Source organism: Bufo gargarizans, chromosome 2, assembly GCF_014858855.1.
Source record: "Bufo gargarizans isolate SCDJY-AF-19 chromosome 2, ASM1485885v1, whole genome shotgun sequence".
NCBI lineage: Eukaryota > Metazoa > Chordata > Amphibia > Anura > Bufonidae > Bufo > Bufo gargarizans.
The window spans coordinates 574499512-574521002 of record NC_058081.1 but is presented as its reverse complement, the minus strand read 5'-3'; the positions used below and the strand labels follow the sequence as shown (position 1 = coordinate 574521002).

Here is a 21491-nt window from a genome sequence, read left to right as displayed (position 1 = left end):
CCAGCAAGTAATTTTTTAACGGGAAATGACATAGGTGTCTCCCAAAAGATAATAAGACGATGTACAAGAGGCATTATTGTGGGAAAAAAAAAATTCTCAGTTTTATTTACATTTGAGCAGTGTCCAGTCCAAAATTATTCATACCCTTCTCAATAATCAATAGAAAAGCCTGTATTGGCTATTACAGCAAGCAAACGCTTCCTATAATTGCAGACCAGCTTTTTGCATGTCTCCACAGGTATTTTTGCCCATTCATCTTTAGCAATGAGCTCCAAATCTTTCAGGTTGGAGGGTCTTCTTGCCGTCACCCTGATCTTTAGCTCCCTCCACAGATTCTCAATTGGATTCAAGTCTGGACTCTGGCTGGGCCACTCCAAAATGTTAATGTTGTTGTCTGCTAACCATTTCTTCACCACTTTTGCTGTGTGTTTTGGGTGTCACGCTGAAATGTCCACTGGTGCACAAGGCCAAGTTTCTCTGCAGACTGCCTGATGTTGTCGTTGAGAATCCTCATGTATTGCTCATTTTTCATGGTGCCGTTTACTGTGATTAGGTTCCCTGGTCCTTTGGCTGAAAAACACCCCCAAAGCATTAGGTTCCCACCACCATGTTTGACAGTGAGGATGGTGTTCTTTGGGTTGAAGGCTTCAACTTTTTTAAGCCAAATAAAGGAAACATCATTGTGACCAAACAAATACATTTTTGTTTCATCTGACCATAACACAGAAGACCAGAAGTCTTCTTCTCTGTCTTCTCTTGCAAGATGAGCTTTTGCTTATGCACACAAACATATTTTTGGTCCATATCCAATTTGCATTCTTTGTGGGTTGGATGCGGACCCATTCATTACAATGTATGTCCGTTCTGTGGCCACACACAAAAAGAAAATGTCCTATTCAGTTCCTTTTTAAGGACAAGGATAGGACAGTTCTATAGAGGGCAGGATGTTCCGCAAAATGCAGAACACACAGCCAGTATTTGTGTTTTGCGGACTGCAAAAGCGCCAACAGCCGCGTGCATGAGCCCTAAATGCTAATTCAAACAATATTCTAGAAGCGTTCCAGTTGCATCCATACATTTTGAGCCCTTTTATTTTGGACAGTTAGGTTTTATGACAATCTAACCAGAGCTTTTTCTCCTGGGTAGACAGGAGGTCAGTCTCCTCTTTGTTACTTTGGCCCCTTTCAGACAAGCGAGTTCCACACATTGGACTTGCAGCATGAGTATATGGCAGCTCCCGTCCTGACCTCCCAGCACTGCCAGTGTTGCACAGCATTATTCTGTAACCCTTACAGTTCTGGAATGTATTGCATAACACTGACAGAATGCTGTCACTGTTATCCAATACATTCCAGAACTGTAAGGGTTACAAAGCACCATAAATCAAAATGATGTTATGCGACCACGGCAGGGCTGGAAGTTCAGGACGGGAGCTGTTGCAAACTCACACTGCGAGTCCGATGTGTAGAACTCGCTCGTCTCAAAGGGGCCTTTATTTGAGTTTCAGGATTATGTCTACCAAACCCCTCCTGCATGGAGTGCTGCTGAAGGTATCATTTCTGTCCCTTGATTCCCACTGCCTCTCTATACTGTAAAAAAAATTTATCCTGAGCATCAGGTATGCCTTTTCCATCGGAGAGCCGTTATTTTGGATGGAAAAAAAAAGACCAGCATGCAGAACTTTTTTTTAATAAGGTCACTGGCTTGTGCAAGGGCGCCTTTAGGGGACAGAAGCTCTTCGTCACTGATCTATCACTTTCAGGCCAGGGCAGTGTGATGAGACTTCACCCCCATCTTTTTCAGGCCAGCCAGAGGGATAATGGGTAATGTAACCTCCATGTCAGAGGGTAAAAAGAGCTAAGATGGCAGACAACCCAAAAATGGCACATCAAATAAACCAAACATACTGGAGGATAATATGTGAAGTCAGTTTTCTTCTGCCGCAACAGCCTGTCGGATGGTTGTAATACTGGTGTGAAACTAGCCTGAGCCCAAAAGTCACAAAGCCCTATTTTGCTACTTTTTTCAAACCAGAATTCTGAAGTGCTGGGCTTGAAAAAAAATTCCCACTATGCCTAAAAGTAGACTAGGCTGCACTGTATTGGCAGTGTTCTTCATTGTCTGTGATTTGTCCTTTTCTATTCAGCTGTTAACATTTGGTTTCTGACAAAGCTAGGCGACTCGCAAACAGCAAGTATGCGGGGATAAGAGCAGAGATGGGGCAGTGGCGGATTTATTGGCCACCTAACTTTCCTACAGTCGTGAACTGCAAATCTGACTGTGTTGTATTGCTGCATAACGGAGCAGATCACTCAAGAGTGAAAGCTGGGTGACTACCAATGTTAAGGCTTTTGGTGCCTATCATAGACGTGGTCATTCAGCTTTTTTGAACCAGATTGAGAGAAAAGTCAAGACTCTCTGACTTTCTTGCGTGATATTTTTTCTGTAATGGTTACCATCCCTCGTCGGGTCAGCAGCCTTAGGTCCTCCGGATCTTCATTGGACACAGAAAACGATGAATTGTCCACAAAGAAGCAGTAGCCACAATCAGAAAACATTAATAATAATATATTTTAATGAAAAATCTTCGCATCATCATCATCATCAGGTTTCTATCCAAAGACACTCAAAACTAACATTATCTTTTTCTCTTTAATTTGACCTAAGACGGTGCCGGGCGAGAACCGAAGTTCTCTGAGTTTTCATACACAATTTTTTTTTTTCTCCTTTTATTTTTGATTAAACAACCAGGCAGAATGTAGCCGACACATCGTCCTCGTAGATCCCACAAGCTTGGATTCCATGTAGCTATACAGAGTATATACATTACAGAAGAGGGGTGGAGCCAAGTGCACAATCCCACCCCCCACACCAATTTATCCTAAAGGATAAATGACAGATGAGGGGATGAGAGGGAACTTTCAAGACTTTTCTCCAAGTCTCCTCCTCTGGTTATCATATGCTGCATTTTTCTGACTAGAAGATTTCTACTGAATGTTGGTGCATTAAATGAACATGTTTCTCTTTATTTATAATGAGAAAAATAGAGAAACTACATTTTTCTACATTCAGTATCTACAACACAGATACACTAGGTGGGATCTGAATCCATTAAAGGGAGTCTTTCACCTAAAATCACCATTATAGAACACTAACATCAGGATCTCCATTACATTCCCCATATTAGAATGCTACCTTCCGTATTGCTGGCCATCGCCGATAAAAACCCTTTTATTCGATATGTTAATTGGCTTCTATAGGTCCCCAGGGGCGGCGTTCATGTGACCGGTGCCTAGGCCCCTCGGTGCTTTTCATACAAAACCCCTCCCCTTTCACCCCTCTGGCCCACCCTAGGTTCTTCTGATTACATCCTCCTCTTAGTGAGAAATCCAGCTCCGTTCAACAGATTCGCCGCTCCTGCGCACTTCATTCCCCATTATGGGCAAAGGCACAAGGCCGGCTAGATCGGGATGTACGGGCCGGCACGCTCTTGTAGCATTCTAATATGGGGGAATGTAATGGAGATCCTGATGTTAGTGCTCTATAATGGTGATTTTAGGTGAAAGACTCCCTTTAACCAGTGACCTGCAACCTCAGTATGCACTTTACATCCACAGCCTGCCTGGGGATGTTGGTAGTTCTAGTTTTACAAGAGCTGGAAAGCCAATGGTTGCAGACCACTGATGTACACTATTCTCCAGAGGGCCACAGCTCTGAGGGAACACTTGTGGTAGCTCCTACAACTAAATTTATTTTAGTGGGTGCATATGATATTATTACCTCCCCAATAATAACTGATCTCATAGATGCCCTCATTTGACAAGGAGCATTACTTATTGAGGGATGGCCCTTTAACACAAGACAGACTTAATAATGACACGTGAATGCTTTCCTCCAGGGGCCACAATTGCTTCTCCCACTTTAGAGAAGGGGCGGGATTTTGGCATTTGGCTCCGCCCCCTCTCAGACATTGGGAAACATCAAAAGCGTACAGCTACAGGCTCAAAAAACAGATCAGAAAAGAAAAAAGGACAACAAAATTAACAACCGTGACCTTCACACTGAATACAAGAACTGTAGAAATAATTGTAACATTTCCAAAACGGCACTTGTTTTCCAAAAATGGGCACAAAAATAGATATTGTCGCCACCAAGAACAATGGGGTACTATAAAAATGTTAAAAGCCAGATACAAGTATATAAAATGTGTCAATTCTCTTTAAACATTGTATATATTTAAAACAAAAAGAAAGCAATCCTCGCCAACAGGTTAATATACATGCTAGGTGTAAGATACGTTCAGGAAAGGGGACCCTACAACTGAATTGTGTACGTCATATATTAGGACAGATCATCAAGTAGAATGGAATTTCTAATGTCCAGAAAGCAGGGGCATGGTCAGAGCGCACCCCAGTGTTGCGTCTCAGCACCCCACCCCCTTACCCCAGGGTGCTGTACGCAAACCGCTTCAAAGACAGAATACAGGTTCTTAGGGTTAGAGGGCAGCAGACCGGTAGACGGATGTGGTGGAGGATTGTGCTGAGTGGATGACGGTGCCAGGACTCACAGACAGTCATATATATGTATTATATAGCCCACGGTAGAGCAGTGATTGGCAGTACAATAGAGGACCCTGCACAGTCAGAAAATACCACTCAAAAGGGGGCTGCCCAGGACTGTTATAAGTCAATCTATATCACCAAAGGGAAGATATATCACCATAACCATCCTTGTCCCCTGCTGACATCCGGAGACTGCACCGCGCTCATGTCCAGACATTGTCACTGTGCAACATCTGGGTGTCAGGGTAGGGAGGTGGGTGTTGATATACATCAGATTAGGGGACCTCCATTCTCTTCTACCATATTCTATCATGATCACTGACTGACTGTGCTATACCATCAGACCTCTTTGTGTCCCAGGCCCCTGTAATGCTGGTTACACCCAGCCTGATAATGCTATACCTTAGGTACCAGGCACCTAATAAAGAGGGGAATCCATGATCACATATTTAACACTGAGCGGGAACCGTTATATGTGACCTCTATACTGGACTTGGGTCATTGCTGGATCTCAGGATCAGGGACAGTTAAGGTCTGGGGCTGATACCAAACCTACTGATTTAGGGGGAGGTGGGAATAAGCAGATGACCATTTCCTGCTGGGAGTTGCGCTCAAAGGAAGGGGGGATGGGGATTGTGCGATCATACATGTTGTGCTGTTTAATTTGGCGGACTTCTTCGCAAGGAAAACTAGTGAATAAACGTAGCCCCTATCATGAGAGATGCTGCACTGTCACTTGATCATCACCCCAAGACTGACCCTGAAGGAAACTCTCCTTAATGTGCAATTTGTAAGTGGAGGACATCTGTCCACTGTTTGCTTATAGCTACAGCGCCATCCTAGGCTGAAAACATCTGCCTTGATTTCTCACTATTGATTTGGGCATGCTAGGAGTTGCAGTTCCCCCTCAGCTGCAGACCACTGTACTAAAGTCCGTGTAGATGATATCTGAATTAGTGGCGGCCAGCCACTTTTTGCTGCTAATCCAGTGGCGGATAGCTACGGTGATTTGCTGCTCAGTGTAACAGGCATCATTCCCTTACAGGAGCTCTACATCATAGTACCCTCCATGTGAAAGTGCTTCCATATAGTACCGGTGGCTGAGCAGAGCCAGACTGTGCACACACCATTCACAGAGTTTTACCTGCATGAAAGTGGCATCACGGTAAAATTACTAGATTAAAATACTGCCGCGATGTGCAGCAGGTCAGAAAGCATGACACTCAGGCCTTTCACATTCATGTTAAAACAGATCCGGCAGGCTGTTCCGTGTGAGGGGCAGCCGGATGAAAACGGCTGCATGCAGCGGTATTAGTCCAGCCGCCCCTCGGCATATTTGCTGGATTGCGGTCGGATCTCCTCATTATGGTAAATGGGGCCGGACGGAAACTCGGTAGCGCCCAATATTCACAGATCCGGCAGGCTGTTGACAGCCAGACAGCCTGCCAGATCAGTTTTAACACAAACACGAAACTTGCCTAAGTCTCACAGACTCTAGAAGTCTATGATGTGACTCACCCTGTGACATGGTTTTCTGTAGCATCTGTTACGTTTTATGTGTGGTGTGGTCCGAGCGGTACATAGCTGTACGCAACAGTCACACTTCCTGGTAAAGGTGGGGACTACGGCAATGGACTAACCTTCCGAGAACTGCTTCAAATGAAAACCAATCATGGTTTTAATGATGAGGTTCTGCTGACTGAAGTCAATGAGAATAATCCACAACAATAATCAAACATTCAACCGTGAATCAATGCAGCCAGTGACCCGTGCACATCCCCTCAGGAGGCCGACAGGCAGAGTTCTTACAGTGTAGTTACCGCTGGATTACAACATCCTCAAAAAAAACTGGAAAGCGGCAAAACCCACAGCTACAGCTATAATGGGCCGCACCCAACCATGTGAACTAGGACAATTTGCACAAACCCCACACACTGTTTATTGGCATCATGACTAGGTGTTGCAGGATCTCAGGGGTGTACCTGTCTGCCAAATCCTCCCATCCACTGACATGTTAGGCTACTTTCACACTGGCGTTTTGGCTTTCCATTTGTGAGATCCGTTCAGTGCTCTCACAAGCGGTCCAAAATGGATCAGTTTTGCCCTAAACCATTCTGAATGGAAAAGGATCCGCTCAGAATGCATCAGTTTGCCTCCGTTCCGTCTCCATTCCACTTTGGAGACGGACACCAAAATGCTGCCTGCAGCATTTGGGTGTCCGTCTAATGAAACTGAGCCAAACGGATCCATCCCCATTGACTTACATTGTGTGCCAGGACGGATCCGTTTTCTATGACAACAGAAAACAAATCCGTCCTCCACTGACTTGCAATTGTGTTCAAGACGGATCCGTCTTGGCTATGTGGATAATACAAACGGATCCGTTCTGAACGGATGCAGACGGTTGTATTATATGAATGGATCCGTCTGTGCAGATCCATGACGGATCCGCACCAAACACGAGTGTGAAAGTAGCCTTACTTATAATAGTAGAAATCAATCCACAAACACCTGAACCCCTGCCAGCAAAAGAGACGAAAACCAGGATGGGAAGGAGCTGACTCCACAGTCACTGAATGCAGTAAACCACGCCGCTAACCCATGGCCCCAACACTAATATAGATGGGTCCTGGTCTCTCATCCATAAACCATAACAATTAGAGATGAATGACTTCCCCCCCCTCCCTCTGACTCCACAGGACTCAATGGGAGGATTTATTGGTCTATTATCAGCTACCAAGGGAGAAGCAATTTGCTCAGTGACAATTACCACAAGGCTTCAACCCTGGTGTAACATCTAGGGGCTCTTTATAGATCACAGGAACTGGTGAAAAGACTGTGCCCTACATAGTGGAGTGCTCTCAGATGGACAGACCAGGTCTCAGATGCAGTTTCCATCCCATCTCCCAATGCTCTGGGCACCGTTATGAGCAGAAACTAAATCGGCAGCCTGGTCCCTGCGGACATTTACACTGCATTTTGCCTGAGAAGTCGTCCTCCATGCGACAGGCCCTGATCTTACACTATTAAAAAGTAGCTGGTATCTGCTGGTGGCTTTCCCTGAGCAGAAATTCCTTATTCTTTCCTCACTCACTGTCATCGTATGCAATGTGCCAAAGGCTGCCGCCAGCCGATGACTACAAAGGCTGTGCCGGCCAATACTATGGGTCTTATGATTTCCATGTGGAGCAGAAAAGCCCTAAAGCTGGGATTTCCGCTCCGGTAAGGCTTAAAATAAAAATAAAACACATAATGATAATAGAGTAAACACCTATAAAGTAGTAAAGTTACAAGTTCCAGGTATAATAAAAAGGTTAGTAAATAAAGAGCAAACTGGGTCATATCGTTACCTATAGCAACAGCAGCCGAACTATCAAATATTAACCAATCAAAACTTAGCTTAGTGCAGGTCGTCTATACCTTGTGCTTACCGTCTTCAGCTGAACCGTAGGATTAGGTCGGTCAGCCTAAACGTCTTTACAGCTCTTACAGAGGTGATGGATCAGGAGATGATCTGTACAATTCACGTTGCTGGTGAACACATTTGGTCAAAGAATTTCTAAAATGAACACAAAGGTTAAGCTTGGACAATGGAGATAAATTGTCTGTACCAGTGCAGCGACGTCCCACCGAGACAATACAGGTCACTCCTCACATCAAAAAAAGAGAATCAAACACTTCAATCATAGAACACAATTACATTAAAAATTTCAAGCTTCCTATGATGAAGAGAAAGTTCTGTAGTTCTCAGGAACAGTGAATTCCTGCTGCACGCACCTCCGGTGACTGTCCTGCGGGCCTGTTTCTATGATCAGACCCCCCACGTGGCACCAGGGGTGGGGGAGGAGTTACTGGCAGTCGCATCATCCTGCACCACTGGCTCAATGGTGACATGTGTGATAGTGTCGTAAAAGGACATCAACCAGCAACGTGCAGGGCGTAATCCAGGTAAGGGCACACAGACAAACAAATGCAAAGGCTCCTCCTGTTCGAGGACGAGCAGCGGATTCCAGGTTTCTGCCTGCCGTGGGTGCAGATGCCCTCCCTGCATTGTCCTTTGGGGGCCTCATTTACTTTCATCAGAAAAGGAAATGTAAAGAGAAGTAGAACTGACCAAACACAGGCATTTCCCCCCAAAAAGGCTAAAAGATTTAAAAAAAATATATAAATGAAGAAATGTGCATTGGCTGAAGTCCGGGTGCAGGGCGGCTGCTTCTAGGTATCAACTATTCCACAGCAATGGAAGCCACCTCTGTTTTAGGGGTGTCATCTCGGCTGGTTTCTTCCAAGGGGGTAGCCTTTGCAGGCTCGGTCACTTCCTCTTCATCTCCCTCTTTCTCTGCAAGGCCGCTCAAGGAGCCCAGTGGGAATGTGCTCTCACAGTTCTGAGTGGAGGAGACCTGGGAGATGACAGGCATTTGGACAGAGGAGTTGCTTTCAAAGCCGTGTTCTGCCAGCTCATACTGCCCAAGAGCCTCTTCCTGCTCCTGACTCAGGTAATCCGGGACTAGGAAATCGCTGGGGAGAAAAAGACAGACAATCTTACCATGGAAACTAACCGGAGCATGGACCCCCACCCAACAACAGACAGAGGAGGGGGTCAAATGTCACAGTTTAGTGGCAGGAGGAAAGCAGAGCCAAGATTTGTGTGAAGCCACTGAAATGTGACATGTGAATCCATCCTGACCTGTATATTGCTCAGCCCCTAGGTAATATTTACAGATCTGGAAATGGGAAATTGCTGCTCTTCACTCAGTCAGCGAGAGTAGTGGCTTCTGACAACCACATCCTCCGATGAGTAGACAGTAAGGGTGGGAGGCTGTGCAGGAAAATACAAGATTAAGGCCTCCTGCACACAAACCCGTGCGCCCCGTGGCCGCGCTGCGGCCCGCAAAATGCACTAACACTGTCCGTGGGGCAGCCGCAGCGGATCGCGGACCCATTCACTTTAATGGGTCCGCGATCCAGCCGTTCCGCAAAAAGATAGGACATGTTCTATCTTTTTGTGGAACGGAAGTACAGGACGAAACCCCACGGAAGCACTCTGTAGTGCTTCCGTAGGGTTCCATTCCGTGCTTCTGTTCTGCATCTCCGGATTTGCGGCCCCACTGAAGTGAATGGGTCCGCATCCGTGATGCGGAATGCACACGTAACGGTGCCTGTGTATTGCGGATCTGCAATACGGCAACGGAACACCTGCGGTCGTGTGCAGGAGGCCTAAATGTCTCTTCACGCGGGCTGACCATCGGGTTAATTATCGGGAAGAAGCATTCCTAGGAACACTCGCTCACGATAATTGCAAAGCTGTAGTTGATCATCGAATGTGGGCACTAAAATCGTCATTTCTGGAAGATCATTCTTTATAAACAATGAGTCTGTATGGGGAAGAGAGATTGCAGTAGTATGGTGATACCAGCAGAGATGACTGCTGCATGTAAATGCAGCTCACACCTCCATACACAATCAGGCAATTATTTGGAACGACTGGTTCATCCTGATAATTGCCTGCACAATCGACACGTGTAATGGGGCCTTAACTTCTGACATCTGATCATTTATCTATAACCCTTTCTGCCAAGATTCACAGCAAAGTGAAGAAAGGAAGCCAACATCTCGAGGAGGCACAGAGCAAGAAACGAGGTGGACTCAAGAAGAGAAAGAATTGTGAAAATCAGGCAGAAATGTGCATTGACACCTGAAAATCACAAAGAATGACTGACAGTGGTAATGACCTAGGATTAAATGAGAATAGCCAGAAGAAACTGATAAGTAAACCTTCAGTGAACAAGAAAAATCTGAGATGATTCCTGTCTTTTCCTTCTGTGTTGACATATGATGGCTTGACGTTACAGCCCAAAATCCGAGGTTGCACTACTGAGATTTTGAGTACATAGCTAACCTACGTAGAAATATTGAGTGAATATCTAGATCTTTGGGTGGACATTCATATGATATCCAATGACCACACACAAATGTCACACAGGATGTACATGTTAATGGGGAATGCTGACTTGTATCCAGTCAAGGTCATTAAAAAGACATTAAATTCAGTAGGGGACTGGTTATCGTCAGATTCTCTGAGATGTGCAGCCTCAGACTTTGGACCTAGGACTTCAAGTAATAAGATCTCAGCACAGACGGAAGAAATTAAAGAGGACCTTTCATCGGTCCAAACATTGTAAGATAACTATCAGGCGGTGTAGAGCGGCGCCCCGGGATCTCACTGCACTTACTATTATTCCTGGGCGCCGCTCCGTTCTCCCGCTATGTTCCCCGGTATTTTCGCTGACTTGGTTATACTGGGAGGAATCTGCCCTGTTTCTCCCTGGGCGTTCCTTCTCCCAGGCTGTAGCACTGGCCAATCGCAGCGCAGAGCTCACAGCCTGGGAGTTTTTTTTCTCCCTGGCTGTGAGCTCTGCGCTGCGATTGGCCAGTGCTACAGCCTGGGAGAAGGAACGCCCAGGGAGAAACAGGGCAGACTCCTCCCAGTATAACTAAGTCAGCAAAAATACCGGGGGACATAGGGGAGAACAGAGCGGCGCCCCGGAATAATAGTAAGTGCAGTGAGATCCCGGGGCGCTGCACTATACAGCCTGATAATTATCTTACAATTTTTGGACCGATGAAAGGTCCTCTTTAAAGCAACCCTCCAGTTCAAGAAAAAAAAAATTCACCTTAACTTGGGAATGAACAAAACACATATATGATTACCTGCTTTTCATCTTTTTAGCTGCAGATCTGCCAATCCACAGGCTCCTCATTTGACACCAAAAACTTCTCAGACAATCCAAGACATTCACGGCTTGTCTAGGCCTGTTCTTGGATTGGCTAGCACTGTTCACATGAGCAGTGCTGGCCAATCCAGAGGCAGCCGGAAGTGTCTTGGAGTACAAGATGCAAAGTATGCATCAGGCATTCTGATAAATGGTGCGGCCATCTTGGATGGCAAAAGTGGAGCCTGGGGATTGAAGGATCTGCAGCTAAAAAGATGGAAAGGAGCACACCATGTACATGTTCTGCTCATTCCCCAGTTAAAGGGAACCTGTTATCAACTTTATGCTGCCCATACTAACAGTAGCATAAAGTAGAGACATGCGAGTTGATTTCAGCTGTCTGTCATTTATAAGTAAAAAGTAAGTGGTTGCTGAGAACCAACATCACAATCATTGCAGACTACGTCTGGAAAAGAGTCCCGGCCACCTGAGAGGAGTCCTGGTTATTCATGAGTTCGTGCTCTTCTACCTAGTTTTCTCCCTTTCTCGCTAGGAGAGAACTGACAATCAGCAGAAGATGGGTGGGGAGAACAGGAGATTATGAATAAGGCCTCATGCACACGACCGTTGTGTGCATCTGCGTCCGTTCCGTCATTTTTCACAGTTTAGCAGTTTTCCTCCGCGTCCGTGATTCCAGTCCACTTAAAAAAATATATAACCTGTCCTATTCTTGTCAGTGGAAAACGGAGGACAGACCCATTCAAGTCAATGGGTCCGTAAAAAAAAAAAAACGGATGCACAACTGGTATGACCTTGGTGCAATAAAATTACACTTTTCATTAACCTTCCTTTTTTTTCCCCCCTGTCAGACAAGGAAGGACACAAGGAAACACAACTGAAGCAAAATCGGACACAGACCACTGAAGCCAAATCACTGACAGTGAAAAAACACTGTCGTGTGCATGAGGCCTAACCATGACTCTTCTCAAGTAGATTTGACTCTTTTTAGGGCCTGGGCAATAAATTATGTAATTATTATAATTATGATGCTGGTTCCCCTCAACCACTTACTTTTAGCTCATAAATGACACACTTCTGAAATCAGCATTTCTTTCCCTATTTTAGTCAGTATAAAATAGTATGACAGGTTCCCGTTAAGGCACATTTTTTTTCTTGAACTGAAGGGTTGCTTTAAAAAAAAAATCACATTTTTTTACATTCAGTAAAGGAAGTCTTATAGATTCCTTCTAGTTGTTCTCCTTTAATTACAAAGATCAAACTAGCCCCCTCGCCCAGACAAAGTGACAGTGATGATAAAATGCAGAGGAACAGTAATCCATGTTAATGAATGGTCATACATTTACTGCCTGCACTTATCGGACACCATCCAGTGTCACTACTACTGTCACTGCACATCTTATAGAGGAGTGTTGTCAGAGATCCTTGTGGAAGGAGTGGCTCTGGATTTGCTGGTCTTTTAAAGGAGTCGTTCACCTTGGCGACTTCTGCTTCCACAGTACCCCTGGCTAGCATCCTAGGATAAAACACTCATGCCCTCCCACATAGGAGTAAAGGCAAAGCAAAATGCAGCATACTAGAATGGGCAGTGGGTTCCCCTGTGTCTGTGAGGGCAAATTAAGCTACAGGATCCTCAAAAGGACCTGGAATCTCACTTGGAGGGGAAGCATTTAAAGTGTTAAATGTAAAATATTAAGAAATTAGGTAAAGCAAAGAATCAGCAAAATATGAAAATATTTAAATGAAATCAGACAAGCAAGCGTCTGGCGGAGCCCAAGGACATACCAAACCCCAAGCTAATGAGCTGTAGCATTCTGTAAAGAAGATGCTCTACCGAAAGTGACAAAAGTCTTGAGCACTGCCCCATTGTTTTTTTTGGAATCGTTAAGCCTGTATTACACCAGGCGATTGTCAGGCTGATCATCGCTAACAATTGTACGTAGGAATCGCTCGTTAGCGATGATCTGGCAGTGTAATACTGCCGCCGATTACCCGATGTACGAACAAATGCTCGATCATCGGGCAATCGGATTCTTTCAGCAGGTTTAATAATCATTGCTTTGGCAGATCGTGGTGTCTAATCAAGTTCTGCTGCCGACAAACAATGATTCAGTATAGGGACAAGCAATGGCATTAGCGATCTCTCCTCCTCATACCACGGAGGAGACTGATGCATGTAATAGCAGCGGTCTCTTCCGCTGACGAGCAGGCGATTGCCGGGAAGGAACCGTTCCTCATCCCATAGAGTTATACAGACCTTAGACTCCCCCAATGCTGTTGTCAGACATGTTAGAATGTACATTTAGGAAGATACAAGTGATGACTGAACCCTGACCCTGATGAAAGAACAGGACAGAGGAATGTCCTCTGCTCACCTTACCACCCCCCTCCATAGCAACACTGGGTGGTCTGCTAGTAAATCTCCCCCTAAATAGAGCCAGTGCTAACAAGTTTATACACACAATCTTACAATCCACCGAGGGAAAAACAAGGTCCCACATCCTATTGGTTTTGCCAGCAAATAACTCGGCCTGAGAGCTTCTGAGAATTTGGATGTGTGACATACAGCAGAAGAAAAGATTTCTGGTAGTAAAACCGTTGCGGAGGACAGAGCGTCTCTCGGCAGGAGGAAAGCAGGTCCACACATTATATTGTGGGAAGAAATTCACAGAACTAGACTGAACGATAGAGACACTGATCCACGTGGACATCTTCTTGTGTATTCCAAGGATTCAGAGCGTGTGTGAGAGGGTGGCCACGACTCAACCGGGCATTACTACAACAATTTGCTCCAAATTTGCACTAATAATGCTGAGCAGTGATGGCCAGCGAACACATGCGGGCTGCCATCTTGACTCACAAGTCCGGCGATGCACAGATAAGCCCTTACCTGTGCCGCGAGCCGGTCTGAAACAAATGTGGTCACTGGGAGCAGGCAGTTCCGAGATGAAGGCCCCCAGCGGCTGTTCTCGGAACTGCCTGCTCCCGGTGACCGCATTTGTTTCAGACCGGCTCGCGGCACAGGTAAGGGCTTACCTGTGCATCGCCGGACTTGTGCGTCAAGATGGCAGCCCGCATGTGTTCGCTGGCGAACACGCCATCACTGATGCCGAGCACCCACCAAAGCATGACTAGGCTGTGGGCTCAAAATAATGCACACACTACATATACATGTGGAGCCCCTGCTAACCAATCCAACCCTTCACATGTGACATGAGGGTAAAAATTTCTAGCCTTCTTGTTCCTTTGAGTCAAATGATGGGTAGATGCCAACGGGTCAGTCTATTAAGTGCTGCCAACTAACCTGAAGAGCATCCAGTCCATTGTGGGTATTAGAGTTTACAAAAGGAAATCTGCTAGGTTTTCAAGTTATCACCCTAACCACAGGATAGTGGATAACTAACTGACTGGCGGAGGTCCGAGTGCTGGGACCCCCACCAATCTCAAGAATGGGGAGCCCATTCTCCCATCCTGTTGGAGCAGCAGGTCAAGCAGGCGCCTTGCCACTCCATGCATTCTCTATACTGTGGAGCAGCAGGTTCCTATGAGCAATTTGAAGGCTAAGCAGAAAATACCCCTGGTGCTGCGATTCGTCATACATAAATATATTTGAACTCTTCTGTATAAATTCCCAGGAATAAATCAGGCACATTAATTTCAGTATTAGCAAATTCTCTCTTCAGGAATCTATAATAATTAATCTAATTGGAACATTTTGTATGTGACTGATCCCTGAAGAGGTGGACAGGATCAATAATACCCAAGTTTACTCCTCACCCATCCCCGAGACTGGAGCACTACTAACGGTAGGCCGGCTCATATAAAGGTCTACTATCCGCTGCTGCTGGATGTGGAGAAGCTGCTGTGTGGAGGAATATTCGGTTATTTATGCTGGTGTCTGCTGGCTTCTTGCTGTGCACCTCACCTGCTCTGGAAGTAGTTTGCTAGCTCTGACGCTTCGTGGTTCAGGCTCCTCAGGTGCACGATTAAATTTCCAGAGTTGGTAAACATGGCGCCGCATGTTTTGCACTCGTATATCCGAGGCTTGCGGATAATGTGCCGGGAAACCCGCATGTGGTGTTTGTATTCCCCGAAGGAAGTGAATGTGGCACTACATATCTGGCACCGGAAACAGCGTTTACCTTCGTGTTTCAGCCGATGCATCTTTAAGGAGTAAGCCCGAGTGAATTTTTTCCCACAGCGATCACACTGAAATGGTTTAATTCCTAGAAAAGAGAGAAGGAGGCAATCAACACGACTCTAGAATAAATAGACACTTTACAGCTGATGGGTCTACTGCTCTCTGTCAGCTGCCATTAAAGGGCTCAGCCGCTTTCCCATCACTGATGATCTGTATTGTAAGATATCTCACTTAATAATAACGTCTTAGTTAATATTCTGTGCAATTTTCTATATTCCATAGGGTATGCTGTCCTCGCAGAGGTCCTATCCATAAAATGGCTGCTCATGGAGGATCATGTGACCAGTCAAATCTATACGTTTCATCAGCAGCCATCCTAGAGAGAGGACCTCTAGGCAAACAGCACAGAAGATTTACCTAACATGGCACAGATATCAACAAAAGCTATATTAGTAGGGGCCATCTAAGTAATCTTACATACACATTGATCAACGGTAGCCCGAAAATGGCCAACCCCTTTAAGCTGAGTATACCTATAATGTCCTTCCGGTGAAATGAGTTCTGACTTCCTACCTAGCACTGGTGTGTGAGTACTGGCCACATCAATCACTATACCATAGGTGAAATGGTGCTAAACACGTCTTACTTATTGCTCTACATCATTCTACATCCATGTAAATGCAGGTGAGCCATGTCCCAGCTCCTTAGGGCCAGATTCAGGATGTTATTGGTGTTGGGAGTCTGCTTGTGGTCAGACTGTGCAGTGATGTAGTATTGGACATGACAGCTGCACAATCGCAGTCAGCGCCTACGCACTCCGAGTGATCAGGTGATCTCCAATAGGACCGGTCAATTGTTGCACTATGTGATGTCACCGGGAGGATGATCCACCTTGATGATGTAATCATTATATAATATATATATATTAGAAAAAATGGAGAGAAAGGCTCATGTGAGAGCCGAAACGTCGCTTGTGCCACCTTTTGGGTGAATAAATCCTTTTTCACTGAAGATTCTTTGGAGTGCAGTCCGTTTTTTCTATTCCGTATTTGTGGGTAAGCACCAGTTACCATACTCGGACAGTGCACCCGTTTTTTACTTTGTTTTTGGCTTGGTGGTACTGCTAGGTATTTATTTTTTATATATATATATATATATATATATATATATATATATATATATATATATACATACACATACATACATACACACACACACAGTACAGACCAAAAGTTTGGGCACACCTTCTCATTCAAAGAGTTTTCTTTATTTTTATGACTATAAAAATTGTAGATTCACACTGAAGGCATCAAAACTATGAATTAACACATGTGGAATTATATACATAACAAAAAAGTGTGAAACAACTGAAAATATGTCGTATTCTAGGTTCTTCAAAGTAGCCACCTTTTGCTTTGATTACTGCTTTGCACACTCTTGGCATTCTCTTGATGAGCTTCAAGAGGTAGTCACCTGAAATGGTCTTCCAACAGTCTTGAAGGAGTTCCCAGAGATGCTTAGCACTTGCTGGCCCTTTTGCCCTCACTCTGCGGTCCAGCTCACCCCAAACCATCTTGACTGGGCTTAGGTCCAGTGACTGTGGAGGCCAGGTCATCTGGCGCAGCACCCCATCACTCTCCTTCATGGTCAAATAGCCCTTACACAGCCTGGAGGTGTGTTTGGGGTCATTGTCCTGTTGAAAAATAAATGATGGTCCAACTAAACGCAAACCGGATGGAATAGCATGCCGCTGCAAGATGCTGTGGTAGCCATGCTGGTTCAGTATGCCTTCAATTTTGAATAAATCCCCAACAGTGTCACCAAAGCACCCCCACACCATCACACCTCCTCCTCCTGCTTCACGGTGGGAACCAGGCATGTAGAGTCTAATGTCCATTCCTTGTGTTCTTTAGCCCAAACAAGTCTCTTCTGCTTGTTGCCTGTCCTTAGCAGTGGTTTCCTGGCAGATATTCTACCATGAAGACTGATTCACACAGTCTCCTCTTAACAGTTGTTCTAGAGATGTGTCTGCTGCTAGAACTCTGTGTGGCATTGACCTGGTCTCTAATCTGAGCTGCTGTTAACCTGCGATTTCTGAGGCTGGTGACTCGGATGAACTTATCCTCCGCAGCAGAGGTGACTCTTGGTCTTCCTTTCCTGGGGCGGTCCGCATGTGAGCCAGTTTCTTTGTAGCGCTTGATGTTTTTTGTGACTGCACTTGGGGACACTTTTAAAGTTTTCCCAATTTTTCGGACTGACAGACCTTAATTTCTTAAAGTAATGATGGCCACTCGTTTTTCTTTACTTGGCTGCTTTTTTCTTGCCATAATACAAATTCTAACAGTCTATTCAGTAGGACTATCATCTGTGTATCCACCTGACTTCTCCACAACGCAACTGATGGTCCCAACCCCATTTATAAGACAAGAAATCCCACTTATTAAACCTGACAGGGCACACCTGTGAAGTGAGAACCATTTCAGGTGACTACCTCTTGAAGCTCATCAAGAGAATGCCAAAAGTGTGCAAAGCAGTAATCAAAGCAAAAGGTGGCTACTTTGAAGAACCTAGAATATGACATATTTTCAGTTGTTTCACACTTTTTTGTTATGTATATAATTCCACATGTGTTAATTCATAGTTTTGATGCCTTCAGTGTGAATCTACAATTATTGTAGTCATGAAAATAAAGAAAACTCTTTGAATGAGAAAGTGTGTCCAAACTTTTGGTCTGTACTGTATATGTATATATATATATATATATACACACACACATACATACACACACACACACACACACACACACACACACACACACACTATTGGATGTTTATGTATGCTTGAAAAATCTGTCAGCCGAAATGCCGCACTTGCTTTTGCAGAATCCCGGGGAGCTGCCTCTGCTCTTTTGCTACTTGGCCTACCTCATCTGTGTCTGTGGCCAGATGAACAAGTAAAGAAGAGATCTGTACAGAGATGGGAACTTTACAATGATATAATGAAGATGGTGACAGACACACAGCACTTCGTCAGCGTCTGCAAACTAACCAGAATGTATGAGCATGTGCTGCTTCAGGTTCTGGATCCTGGTGAAGCGCACTCCGCAGGTTGGGCACTGGAAAGGTCTGTCGGGGCCATTGGGACTTGGCCGCTCTGTGCTGCTTGTGGAAGGAGTCAGGTACAGCTGGTAGGGATACTGGACATTCTCCAGTCTAAAAGAAAACAAGAGCATCAGACTCACAGACATGGACTGGATGTTAGTGTAAGAATAATATAACTAATGGTAGGATAATTAGGGTCTCTTTACTGGTCTGTGATGGACTCCAGGGGTTAAAGTCACCAAATGATTGAACTTTACATCCTCCGCTTACTCTATATGCTACTCTCACCATCTTATTTAGGAGCCACTTACCTGTCATCATCATCTGCATGGACATTGCTGCTGGCCGTCCCCTGAAGTGTGGGTAGACCGTCCCCGACGCCCTCATCGATGGAGCCTGGATGACAGTAGGCACAGAAGACTGGTTATGATCAATCCAATCAGGAACCAGACATAACACAAGAGGCACATCACTCACCCATCACATGTATTTACGCTTACTGGGGTCCCCGCCGTTATCCCTTTCTACATAGGAGGGGAAACAAATGCGGCAAATCATCCATCAAACAACAATAATAAAGGGTATCCCATCTTAGGAAGTGATAACCTGCGACTGGGGTGTGTGATCACTTCATGATTGAGGGGTCCAACAACTGGGACCCAAATGGTAAAAGTTCCTCTGAACATACAAGCTGTGATGCTGCCCCTTTAGGGCTCATGCACACAAACTTATTTTTCTTCTGTTTCCGTTCTGTTTTTTTACAGGTCCATATGCAGAAACATTCATTTCAATGGGGCTTTAAAAAAAAAAAAAATAATTAAATGACTCTCTGTTTTGCAGCAGGCATTGTTACAATGGATCCGACAGATGTCACACAGATGACGTTTATTCGTGGATCCGTACATACGGCTGTGTGCATAAGCCCTTGGACTGAGGATCATGGGGATCCCAGCAGTCAGACCTTCATTGTTCAGGATCTGATGAAATATTGCGGTGACATCACTAGTGACATTCTAGTGAGAAAACCTATTAAAAGAATCCAGACTTAGGGCTTGTTCACACGACCGTGTGCTGCCTGTGCTGTGGACCGCAAATTGTGGTCTGCAATGCATGCGCACCGACCGTGGGGCTGTCACGTGCAGATCGTGGACACATTCACTTGATTAGGTCCACGATCCGTCTGTTCCGTTCTTTTTGTGGTGTGGAGGCATGGAACGGAACCTACAAAAGCACTCCGTAGGGTTCCGTTCTTCCGGATTTGCGGACCCATTCAAGTGAACGGGTCCGCACACAATGCAGAATGCACACGGCCGGTGCCCTGTGTATTGCAGGCCTGCCGTATGCGGCCTGCAATACGGTAACGGCCGTGTGAACAAGCCCTTAAGGGTCCATTCACACGTCCGTTGTTTCTTTCCTGATCTGTTCCGTTTTTTGCGGAACAGATCTGGACCCATTCATTTTCAATGGGTCCTGGAAAAAATCGGACAGCACAATGTCAGATTTTTTTTCAGGACCCATTGAAAATGAATGGGTCCAGATCTGGTCCAGATCTGTTCCGCAAAAAAACGGAACAGATCAGGAAAGAAACAACGGACGTGTGAATGGACCCTTATCCTGAGCAGTACTGAGCTAGCAGCTGGCAGAACCTTCAGCGTGTGTGAATGAGGAGCGAGGCTGGAGCTGCGTACCCAGCTGTCAGGTGACCGTTGTAGTTCACAACAATAACGCTGAGCACGGTGAGGACATGAGATTCTCATGTGACTACCACACAAGACGGACACAGCGCAGCGTTAGGGTACTTTCACACTTGCGGCAGGACGGATCCGGCAGGCTGATCTCCCTGTCGGATCCGTCCTTCCGCTGTTTCGCCGGACCGCTGCTCCGTCCCTGTTGACTATAATGGGGACGGGGGCGGAGCTCCAGCGCTGCACGGCAAAAGCCGCCGGACTAAAAAGTCCTGCATGTCCAACTTTTTAGTCCGGCAGCTTTCGCCGGGCACCGCCGTGCTGCGCCGGAGCTCCGCCCCGATTATAGTCAATGGGGACGGAGCGGCGGTCCGGCGAAACAGCGGAAGGACGGATCCGACAGGGAGACCAGCCTGCCGGATCCGTCCTGCCGCAAGTGTGAAAGTAACCTTACTCCTATGGATTTTGTACGCAGCCCCATCCTCAGGCTACAAAGACCTCCGGGCAGCAATGATGCAGTTGGTGGTTTCTTTTGAGCTGCACACAAAATGAATGTATGGTAGTACAAAAACTGAGGGAAAACTGAGACAGGAAAAAAGGTGTCCCCTGTTGTGTAAAGCCATGCGTCGTGATATCACCACTGATTTACTAGTGGAAATCTTACAGGGTGCTCCAAACATCAGCGTATTCAGTGAAAGGAGCCACGTAATAGTGATGAGGAAAGTGGAAAATACGCAGTTACTTCAGTGAAACGTACAACGGTCGACAGGAAAGAAATAACTCCTTGCTTGGCAAAATTTCTGGAACATTCCTTAACAATGGGACGCTATGATGGCAGCGGCCCCTCCCCCGGCTGACGGCGAGCCTTTCAACCTCCAAAAAGCTGCAATTAGCAGCAAAGTGAACTTTACAAGGGACGATCATAAGGCTCATGTGGAACACCCTGACCCGGCTCTGTGGGGGAGGGGGCCTCTGAGGTACACCGGAGGTACATTCTGAGGTACACCCTGAGGTACACAGGGGGTCCCCCCTGAGGTACACAGGAGGTGCATTCTGAGGTACACGGAGGTACATTCTGAGGTACCCCCTGAGGTACACAGGAGGTACACTCTGAGGTAAGGTACAAAGGAGGTACATTCTGAGGTACACTCTGAGGTAAGGTACACAGGAGGTACATTCTGAGGTACACAGGAGCTTGCTGTGTTTGTATCCTGAAACCAGGCAGCCAACAAGATGGAAGCGCCCGTTTGGTCTATTGTGCCACAAGTACA

General features: G+C 45.8%; 1 protein-coding gene across 2 annotated transcripts in view; it reads right to left on the bottom strand.

Annotated features, from left to right (window-relative positions):
• Nucleotides 1–6921: 6921 nt before the first annotated feature.
• Nucleotides 6922–21491, bottom strand: part of ZBTB44 (zinc finger and BTB domain containing 44) — a 44719-nt gene continuing 30149 nt past the window's right edge. Inside the window, exons 3-6 of one of the 2 annotated variants that reach the window (XM_044281735.1) lie at nucleotides 18847–18931; nucleotides 18483–18646; nucleotides 15219–15519; nucleotides 6922–9080 (exon numbers count right to left, since the gene is read on the bottom strand). In XM_044281735.1, coding sequence (XP_044137670.1) covers nucleotides 8789–9080; nucleotides 15219–15519; nucleotides 18483–18646; nucleotides 18847–18931 — 842 coding nt within the window. In that variant the 3' untranslated portion in view covers nucleotides 6922–8788. The remainder of the gene's footprint in view (nucleotides 9081–15218; nucleotides 15520–18482; nucleotides 18647–18846; nucleotides 18932–21491) is intronic. The other variant, XM_044281736.1, reaches the window with a different exon arrangement.